The sequence below is a fragment of the Lissotriton helveticus genome, chromosome 7, assembly GCF_964261635.1.
Source record: "Lissotriton helveticus chromosome 7, aLisHel1.1, whole genome shotgun sequence".
NCBI classification, from domain to species: Eukaryota; Metazoa; Chordata; class Amphibia; order Caudata; family Salamandridae; genus Lissotriton; species Lissotriton helveticus.
The window spans coordinates 1,869,227,056-1,869,238,493 of record NC_136068.1 but is presented as its reverse complement, the minus strand read 5'-3'; the positions used below and the strand labels follow the sequence as shown (position 1 = coordinate 1,869,238,493).

Below are 11,438 nucleotides of genomic sequence, written 5' to 3'. Positions count from 1 at the left end.
ATGCAGCTAGGCGCAGCAAAATGGCTTTCAGCGCTGTGCTGCACAATTGTTTTCTAAATGAGGCCCATAGACCATATCATAACAAGTTTACCTTAAGATGCTTTACCCTACGCGAGAAACACATATCTCAGTTTCCATTTTCCTGAGCTTTTGTTTTACAAAACAAAAAACGTCGTTGCGTAGTTATCATCAACCATCCCAAAATCAATAATACACAAGGATACATTTGTCTTAAACAACAAATCCCCTTTTTTATTTAGAACTTACTTTTAAAGTCATTTTAACACTCCCCAGTCATTACACACAATTTCAAATGAAAACAGGAGTCTACATATTTTCTGTTGACCAAATATGTTTACCCATGCTGTATTCTTTTTCTTTTGTAGAACATTTTTAAATTCTGTGTTTTTCAGACTGTATACGATAGGGTTACATAGTGGAGTAACAACAATATACAACAATGACAACATTTTGTTTTCTTTTATGGAATATGCAGATGTTGGCCGAATATAAGTAGAAGACAATGATCCAGTGAATAAAATGACCATGGTGATATGGGCGGTACATGTAGAAAATGCCTTCCGCTGTCCCACAGCAGACTGAATTTTCAAAATGACTGAGATGATCTTGATGTAAGATATGATGATTAAAAAGAATGACATTACAAACACAACAGCACCAATTATGTAGGTAAGTGTATCTATATTGCTAGTGTTAGTGCAAGTAAGCATCATTAGGGCAGTACCATCACAGAAGAAGTGATTGATTGTATGTGACCCACAGAAAGAGAGCTTGGAAAGAAATACCATGTGTGGTATTGGATCAATGAAGCCAGCAACCCAGCATGCGCTAGGCAGGCAAAAGCAAACAGTCTTATTCATGATGGTTGTGTAACGTAAGGGATGGCAGATGCCAACATAGCGACCATAAATCCATGGCAGAGAGAAGAAGAAATTCTGTGGAGATCAGAGAACCTAAGAAATATATTTGCAGCAGACACTGACTTAGAGAAATGTAATGGCCCTCCCCAAAAAATTGGGCCAACATTTTTGGGAATACAACTGAAGTGAAACTGATGTCAATAAAAGACAAATGTGTAAGGAAGATATACATGGGGGTTTGCAGACATGGGTTAGAACATATTATGACAATAATCAGAAGGTTTCCAGTCAATGTTGTTAGGTAAGCTAGTATAAAAATAACAAAAATTGGAACTTCCATCTCTGGAAAATCTGAGAATCCAACAATTAAGAATGTATCAGGTGAGGTTTGATTTGATAGTTCCATTAGTCACCCATGTAGATTAGCTTAACGTGAAGAAAAATAAAAACAAATACAAGAGAAGTGACGGAATTTGCTGTCAACTGGTTCATCGATGGATGTTTCTTTGTCGAAAACACAACTCTTGCACTATAATCTCAAGAAAATAGTAAAACATTGTGGAGATCATTTTGTTTTCACTGTTGTAAAAAAGAGTTCTCATAGAGTATTCAATTTAAGACCAGAAAGCACACAATGAAGAGAATATTTAATATTCTCTCACAAGTTTTCAACACACCAACCTTGATCCTGAGAGATGAATTTGTGGGAAAAGGAAACATATTCAAAGAGTACAAGTAAACAGTTGCAATAAATATGTAGAGGCCGTTGAACATCTTTTACTGTAAATGACAAACACATATTCCAGTTTCTAATTTTCAGAACTTTTTTTACAAAAAACTTTCCTGCAATGTTATTAACAACTATTTTAAAACTGTTAATAAACATACATAGATTTTAAAAAAGTTGTCCACTAAAACTGTAAGGAGCATATTTACAGGAAAATGTGCAGTGTGGCAATGTGGCACATTTTGCAGCGCCACCTTGGGTTATTTAAAAAGCATGGGGATATGCTGTGCACATCTGTGTTTTCCCTTGTGGTGGTGCTAAAAATAGCTGACTAGCGCTAACTCAGACATACTTGTTCATAATGCCTACATCGTTGGAATAATTATTTATGTGCAGGAAGATGTCCCTTCCGGCACATAAACAAATATTAATGGTGATGCGCTACTTCTGAAAGCAAAAACTAGGAGAAACAAAAGTATTTCTCTTGCTTATGCCATTCTCATGCCTGCTTTTGCATGGTGTTAGTTTTTGGCGCTGTCTCAGATTAACAGATCTGGGGCAGCATCAAAAAGCAATGGGTTTTGAGAAGGAACACCCACAGGAAAACCTACTACATGCCCCTTTCAGGCAGAAAACTGCATGAAAGTGTGCCATATTTGCAAAGCGGTGTGAAGCAATGAAAAGTGGTTAAACGCCACCCTATAAATATGGTGCAGGGCACTGCGCCACCAAAGCATCGCAGTAAGTGAAGTTCTGGTGGAGCAATCCCCTTGTACTAATGCCTCTAAGTTTAAAAAACACACAAGTAACACATTTAGGGGCATATTTACAGTAAATTGATGGAGTGCAGCGTTAGCTTTCCTGGCTTAATGCTGCACTCCGCCACTTCAGAAATGCAGGGCTGGACAATATTTACAATAATATGGTGCAGCCCTGCGTTTCCCGCTGTGCTGGGGCTAAATTAAGCTGCCCTAGTCCCCACGCTGGCACCCTTGAACCATAGTGGAAGGGTGCCTGTGTTTAGGGGAAGATTGTTTATGTGGAGGAAGGTCCCCCTTACTCCACATAAGCACTCTTTAAATGCTGTTTTTTAACTTCTTTGTGTGCTACTTAATGTTGCACACATAGAAGTTGCAAAACTGCATTTTATTTAAATGATTGTTTATGTGCAGGAAGGTGGGCCCTCCTGAACATGAGCAATCATTGGCATTTTGAAGTTACTATGTGTGCTGCCCAAGCCAGCACACATAGATACTGCAAAAAATGAGGAGAAATAAAGCACTTCTCCTCGTTTTGGCTGTTTAACACCACACAGCTTATTTAAAAGCCCCTTGCGCCACCAGTATGTCACTTTTCCCATGGTAAAAATGACGCACAAGTGGCACAAGAGGCTTATAAATAAGCCCTCAGGTTTTCCCTGGTCTTAATTTAGGTCTTACCTCCGATTTACACTACCCTTGTAAATATAGGGCAGAGTCAAAATCAATGGCTGTTGTTGTGCAATGCCCACCACAACACCAAGTGCCCTCCCATTTACCGCTAAGTATATTGTGAAAGGGTGACTTATTTACGAGGCAGCTTTAATCCACATTAAGTGGCTTAATGCTTCCTTATAAATAAGGCAAAGCCCCTATCGCCATCATAGCGTGACAACGTGACAATGTCAAAAAGTGACATTGTCGTGGCAATAGGGGTTTGCAAACATGCCCCTTAAAAGTGTTTTGTATCAATTATTAGAATAGACTTACAAATTGGACATAATAACACAGTTTCTACTATTAGCTATGCAGAGTGAGTTCCGTCAAAGGGAGGAACCCCACATATACTTGGCAGAATTATCTAGGGAGATGGTGAGTCCTGTTCTGTTTTGTCCTATTTCTTTAATTGTCAAACGTTGTGAAGCGAGCCTGGCATAATCCTTTTTCAACATCATTGGTGCGGCCCCTGTTAGATATGGTTGGAGGCAGTCGTGCACGTATGGAGCTAGTAAGATATAATGTTTTCATATTTAACATGACATAATATCCTTTTTCAAACAATGCTTTGAAATACTTGTTGGACCTTTCCAATTTCTGATGATTGTTTGTTTACCAAAGAGTGTCACCTTTATTGTTGACAGCTGATAAAAAGAGCACAACAATCATAAGAAGTTTAAGGATGTACCTGATGGAGTGTAGCATGGGTGAAAGTGAAATGAGTGTCATAATGCACAATAAAAAGCATGTTGCAACCATACATTTAATTTAGTGGGAATATATCGTTTGATATTCATATAAGCTTTTTTCAAGAGTAACAGTATTCTTTAGCATATGGCACAGCACAGGGTGAGAAGAGCTTGCTCCTGCATGGACCCATCACTCCACATCAGAGTTTGTTTCAATAAGACTCCTAGAAGCGCTTGAGGCATCTGAGCTTCATATCAGTTTATAATTAGCTAATACTTATGTCCCTATATTCCTCAGTCCAGCCCTCTGTTGCATCAGTGCTTTTCACTGAAGGATTTAGTAAAAATGTAGAGGTGGGAGTAATTTAACAAATTGTAATTATACAAAATACATCTCCCACTCAAATAATTTCAGATGGAATTCCAGTTTCTATCATTCAATCAATCAATCAAGGACTTGTGAAGCATTCTACTCACCCATGAGGGTCGCTGGGGGGAGGGGTGCAGGGCTTAAGGCTATTCCTGAAGGTGTGCAGAGTGGGCAAATGTCTGATGTTGAGCGGGAGCTTGTTCCAGGTCTTTGCCGTGATGTAGGAGTAGGAACTTCCACCCACTCTGTCTTTGCGTATGCTTGGGGTTTTAGCAAGACCGGCGGAGTGGAGGTTTTTCTTTGGTATGTTGAAGATTACTCTCTTCTCGATGGGCAGCCGGTGGAGGTCACATTGGTGCTGGATGATGTGTTCATGTCATGGGATGCCGAGGACGAGTCTGGCAGCGTTGTTCCGGATGGTCTGGAGTTTTCAGATCAGGGATTTGTTAATTATGGCATTAAGGGCGTTTCAGCAGTCAAGTCTGCCGGTTATGAGTGTGTGGATGACGTTTTTTCTGGATTCCGTGATGATCCATTTGAAGGTCTCCTTAGATAGGCGGAGGGCGCTGAAGCACATTGAGGAGACTGTTCTGATTTGTCGTATCTGACATTCAGGGGCTGGTTCCCCGCAACCCGTGCCCTTCAATTCCTGGCAGCTGTCTGTACAATTTTTCCAGGCTCCCAACCATCTTGACTCCCTTCCAGAGAGGCCATGGACCTGGTGATTGCAGAGACTCACTCAGGCAACCCTAACATTTCCAGCTGTGACCCGAGCTCCACTTTCCAGGAAGTGTTCTCCAGGTCATTTCCTAACAGACAGTCCACCGTCATAGCAGAGAAAGGGCGAACCAGAAAAAGTCATTAAATTAACCTGCACTTAATCTGGGCTAGTTTGGTACAAAAAGCGGTCAGGCTAAACTTAGAGGCAATGTGTAAAGTATTTATGCAGCACACACACAGTAATCAAGTGAAAACATAACACAGGAAACATCCCAAAACAATTTAGAAAACCAGAGCACATTTAAATACAGTATTTAAAACTAAAACAACAAAAATCCAATTAGTAGAACCAAAGGAATAGCGTCTGCATTTCAGTAAAACATAATAGCTTTATTTTAAAGCAATCATGTACATAGTGGTCTGCTGACCCCAGCAGGCCACCATCCCCATAATTTTAGCGATTCCTATTGGTTCGCAAATTGTGACCTACCTCATTAATATTTATGAGTTTGGTTGATTTGCGACCCACTAGGAATCAATAATTGAAATTTTATGAGTTTAACACATTAGGAATAGCTATTTCCTAATTGTGATTCGCATAGCATCACAATTAGGTAATCATTTTTCACAGTAAAGATACATCAGGTCCCTGAACGCACGAAACTGGGTCAAAATCCAAAACTTTGCCCACCATGATGATGCGAGGTTCAGAAGTTGATTGCACTCAGTCAGAACTAACTTTTTGACTTAGAAAAATTCAGAGAAAAATGGTCTGAGAGTGTAAAGTTCAGAGGGGCAAGGCTGCAGGAGGAGCATCATCGACTGATAGCCTAGGGTCGAAGCCACAGTGAAGAGTCTATATTCAAACCTAGGCTGTGAAATGGAAGCTGAAAATCACTAGCAGGAACTGGCAGAGAGCTGTAGTCAAAGAGAATTCCACAAGGCCGGCATGGATGACATTTAGGGGTCACTAGGGGTTGCACCTGCACCCCTGGCTTGCTCTTTGCAATCCCTGGCAATGCCTCTGTGACCTCTGACATCAGAGGTGGCAAAGTCAGTGTAAGGAACACAAGGGCAGCTCATCCTTATGGACATTGGGTGGGCCACCACTGTGCTTGTTTTCAATCATTTATTTTTAAATTACACTAATAGTGAATAACAATAGCCGATTGCTCACTATTGGTACAGTTAGCTAGAAAAAGACCCTATCTGGCAGCTGAGATAAGTGAAATTGCTTTTAAATGTATGTTCTGTGCATGCTTGTGGGTGAGATCATGCTTATGTAAGAAAGAGTGTCTATGAGTGAATATGTTCTGTAAGCACATGTGTTTGAGCGAAAGTAAAGGTCAAATGGCATGTTCTGCCACTTCTGCTACCCTTGACATTTTGGCGAATTGATATCCATGGTAGCCGGATACCCCTTTAGCAAAGGTTGCTGCAAAGGATTTGCTGATCAGGAGAAAAATGTAGTAGGAAAAGCCGGGAAGTCAATTCGACTGGCGACGCTCCTTCAGCGTACATGTAAGAAGTTTGGCCCCACTCTCCTCCATGTTCTCGAGGCACTTTTGAGACAAATTTTGTCTAAGTTCTCAGTTACTGACTTTGGCTATCTGGCCACCTTTAGCACCACTTTCAATGGTCCGAGAACCAGGTGTGGGTTCAAAATGGAGCAAGTCTTCTGTGTTGCTCTGAACAGGAGGTCAGTAAACTAGCCCTCGTTAGTCACTCTTGAGGTCATGCAACAGATGATGATACAGCCATTGTACCCAGGCAGGAGGCAACATGGCAGCAATCCAGCAGGGCAGCAGTGCTTCAGAGCAGCAATGTGGCAGAGTGGATGTCCTTCTAGCAAAACAGACGTCCTTCTTCCTGTCAGAGTATCCACAGGTCCAGAGTGTACTGAAGAGCTGGTGTCTGACGTCCTACTTTTAAACCCTGGTTCCATAGTTCTGCAGGGTGGGAGAAGTTTCTAGACAGTAGCTTTGAAGTGCATGGAATTTCCTGCCTCCCCTGCCCTAGCTCCAAGCTGGCTACAGTAACAATGTGGCACTATAATGTTGTAAGTAAGGTTCTCTTCAGCTCCCACCCTATCCTGCCAGCAGGTGAACCATTGAGACACACCTAATCCCTCTATTGTGTTACTGTCTGGGAAGAATTAACCAAGTATAACCCAATTACATTCAGTCATGTGACCCAAGCCAAGTTGTAGGCACAAAAGTTCTGAAGGAAGAAAATGGCAAATATCTAAAACTAAAAAGAATATTAAACATTCTCCTCCGTCAAAGATCTGGGTTTAAGCTACTGTTCTTTTTTGCTCACTGCACCATCCCATTTAGGACCCAGCCATAGGAACAGTCCAGCCTGAACTACCAAGCCATGTCTTCACTGGACTGGAAACAAGCATCTTGGAACCGGTTTCAGGGCATCACCCCTCATAAGCCAGGCTAACTTGAGTCTAGTGGTGCAGTGAGCACGGGACCCATGTCTGGGCATACCCTTCCCACTTATGGTTACAAAAGTAGCAACAGAATATTGATAGAATGATGAATAAATAAAACGTTCACCCCAGTGACAGATGTGAGTTTAATCGATATTTTGTTGCTCACCACACCACCCCACTTTGGACCCAGCCATATGTCAATCCGTCTTGACCCCGCACTTCATGGGAACAGTCCAGCCCGAATTGCGGAGGCAGGTACTACCTGGGCCAGAAACAAGCATCCTGGTACCAAATATGGGTTATTGCCCCCTCATTATCCAGTCCAGCTTGAATCCAGTGGCTCAGCAAACAAGAAAGACACACCTAGGCATAACCCTGGCCACTTAGGACAAACATAAAAAACACAACAAGATGATGGATGGAGTGCTGAAACTTTTCAACCACTCACCCCAGTCACAAGACCTGGGTTTAATCCATTGTTCTGTTCTTTTGCTCACTATGGCATCCCAGTTTTGACCCAGCCATATGCAAAAATGTCTTAACCTTGCTCCTCATGGTAACAGTCCGTCCCAAACTGCAGGGCCAAGTTCTCCCTAGTCCGAAAAAAAGCATCCTGGGATCTGTTTCAAGCTAGCCTGGCTAATGAGACATGTTACCCTGAAACCGGTTCCAGTATGCCGACCAGATCCAACAGCTAATCATATCATGACATTCATCAACTGTATCCAGTGCACATCAAGAACATGTAAGAGCCAACCCCGATCCTATATACATGTACTTCCAGCAATTTCTACCCATCACCGAACATCTTCCTGTTCCAAATTGTGTGTAAGCCATGGTTTTCTTCAAACAGACAATTTTCTGGGGGGGACAATCAATTAACTAATTTCTAAGAACGTATTAGAGTGCTTCATAAAAATGGTGTTTCTTTTCAGCAAAGAAGTCATGGTCAGTAATGTGAGCACGGAACCTCACCACCCTGCCACCATTTGTGTAATAAAATAGAGCTATATTTGGTGTGTAATGTGCTCCTCACGGTCTCTGCCCTGCTGCCACCGCACCTGCTGCACCACTGATAGCTCTGCCTCTTAATCTATCTGGTATCACTAAAAACAAGTAGACAACGGAAAGTGCATACGTTCAATTTAGGGGGAAACGGAAATTGCAGTTTCACAATTGTCAATAACTAACATCTTCACATATCATTTTGCAAACCCTGGATTGTAATGGAGAGGTAAAGCCACATTGAAAATGTACTGTACTTTGCCCCATGGTATAATTATTTCTCCAGGCAGTATTACCACACTCAAACTATGAGGAGCGTGGAATTAAAGGCTTTTGTGTCAGACAGAATAACACACCAGCCTCACTTTGTTCTTGTCAAGCCCACCATGCACAGGTGTACGCACACCTTGGCCACATGCGTCTCTCCAGACTGGCAATGTCTGCTGGTACTCTGCAGAAAGATAGTATAGCCAAGACTCACAAAGGTTTAGCGTCAGGTTAGCGCTTCTTTTTGAACACTAAACCGGTGATAAACATTTTTGGGAATTAATAAACCTACTCAAATTGGTACTTGCATTGGTTTGTATGGAAAAGTAACGCAAAGCAGCGTGAAACACTGCATTATATTACTTTGCGTCAAGAGGGCATTCCATGAGTGCTCCCATGCAACCACCCAAGCTCTTTGTTGCTAAACACTTTCTGCTAACATTGGTAGACAGGGTTATAGATTAGCGCAAATAAATTAAGGCGCTGAAAAGCAGGTGTTAAAAGAAGAAATGCATTGTACAGCACACGTACAAAGTGGGAAAAGTATTTCACTTATATAGCCATAGTATTTTGTACTGGAAGTTATCCTTCCAGTACAAGGCCTATGGTAAACTAAGGCACTCACCTTAGCACTACAGCTCTAATGGGTGTGCGTGGCACACAGCAGCTGAAATCAGCACCGCCACTAGGGAGAGGGGAGGATAGAGCCATAACTCTGTAGGTATGGCGCTCTCCTGCTCCCTCCCTGTATGGTAATGCAGCAAAGAATTTTGGGCTAAATCTGGGCCTCTGGGGCAATTGCTTCCACTTCTTCTTCAGTGAAGCTAAAGTGAGTAAACGTGCCCTCAGTTGTGATTGAAGAACACAGAGTCCTTTATAAAGTACGATCTTGAGCCTACCGCCGCCTCCAACCTGAACAATATCCCTGGAAAGACCATTACACATGTCACCACTTCACCAGCCACAGAAAAAAAACAGGGACTTAACCTGATATGCTAACTGGTTGACCAGTGCAAAAGCCAAACATTGCTTTTAAAGCTGAGGACTGCGTACCCAGAACTACAAGTTCAACAGAATGAAGCATCCATATCACAACTTGTTTAAAGGAGTGAAGCCCAGATATTCTAAACAGACACGTGTAGCAGCGCAGCAGCAAAAAATGCTGCGCTACATAGGCCAATTGGAGGGGAGCAAGAGAGAGCCATATCAACATAGATATGGCTTCCTCTACCCCTCTCCCGAGCGCCTGTGCAGCTTTTAGCAGCTGTGCGCCAGGCACACACCTTAGAGCCATAATTTTAGGGTGTGTGGATGAGTCTAACATAGGTTTCAGATTCAAAGGGTACACTTCCAGTACAAAATGCAATGCTTAGACACACTTTAAAACTGTTCCTACTTTGTATGTGTGCTGCACAGTGCACCAAACATACAAAGTCAGAAAAGAAAGTAGAAATACAATTATTTCTCCTTTAAATGCCTCCTTTCAAATCGCGTTAACTTTTAGCGCTAAACCTTGTCTACTGGTGTTTGCTGCGATTTTGTGTCAACGGTATGAGTGGCTGCAAAGAAACGCCTATGGACCACCTATGTAAATCCCCCTTGGCACTAAGTAATGCAAAGCAGTGCTTCATGCTGTTTTGCATTACTTTTAGGGTACTTTCCACTACAAAACAAGCTTTGCACAGGAAATATTAAATGAGAATAAAAACAGTTTGTGCTGTTTAGCGCCACTTCTCTGACACTCACCCAGCACAACATTTTTCTAAATCTATCCCCAAGTGTGGTAGAAGGACAGTGGTTGGGATTCAAGAAGACATAGCTACCTTAGAAATGGATTGTTGAGAGGTGTGTGCAGAATTAGTGGAAGGTGATAGAGTGGAAGGAGGATTGTACAAGATCCCACGTACCGGAAACAGTTTTAATGTAGTATGTACGTTATCCAATCAGATTTCATTTAAAGATCTTTTATTTGGTTGCGATATGTACCCTCACAAAAAAAATGTGCTTATCCTTTCCAGGGTTGAGTTCTAATTTTAAATGTAAATCTGTGGTAAGTTCTTGTTTCTCTGTAATTTACTGTGATATCTGAAGAAAAACCACATAGGCCGAGTTAAGAAGGGAAATTATTAATTAATTTATAAATAAAAAATAAGAACGCTAGATCAATGATGCCTCAATTACGAGATCAGTTGGTTAATATCTTTTAGACACCGCACTTGGGGCCCGATTATGATGGCGGTTTTCCCGCATCCTCCGGGCAAGCGGAAGCCACCGCCGGCCCAGAGGATGCGGGAAAACCGCAGTGGACTGAAAAAGACCCCCCGGCAGATTAGGATGGCTGGGGGATCGTTTTTCAGTCCGCAGCTTTTCCGCCGCGGTCGCCTCCTGTCCGCGGCGGAAAAGCACTAACATGGCTGGCGGTGTCTACCAGACACCGCCAGCCATATTAGGATGTCTGGAGGAACATGCCTTTACACGGCGGCATTTCCGCCGTGCAAAGGCATATGGATTTTTGTTTGGGGGCCCGTTGCAGGCCCCCAGGGGTGAAGGGGGTGTGGGGGGCACACATGGGTGGTACCTATGGTACCCCCCTGCATTTGCCTGCACAATGCAAATGCACAACTTACATCATTGCGGCGGGTGCTGCTTCAAGCAGCACCCGCCGCAATGATAAACATACAGGATGTGACCGCCAGGGTGGCGGTCACATCCTAATTTGCACGGAGGGACCACCGCTGCCCCTGCGGACGGCCCCCCCTACTCTATGGTGGCGGACGGACTCAGGTCCGTCCGCCATCATAATCGGCCCCTTGATTTGCAAAGAGCTTTCTTCCTGCTAGGGCATGCCTTATCCTCCTTGATTA

General features: G+C 42.7%; 1 protein-coding gene across 1 annotated transcript in view; it reads right to left on the bottom strand.

The window, feature by feature from the left end:
• Positions 1–275: 275 nt before the first annotated feature.
• Positions 276–11,438, bottom strand: part of LOC144769807 (olfactory receptor 5V1-like) — a 43,695-nt gene continuing 32,532 nt past the window's right edge. The window contains exon 2 of the mRNA XM_078653994.1: positions 276–956. Coding sequence (XP_078510120.1) covers positions 276–956 — 681 coding nt within the window. The remainder of the gene's footprint in view (positions 957–11,438) is intronic.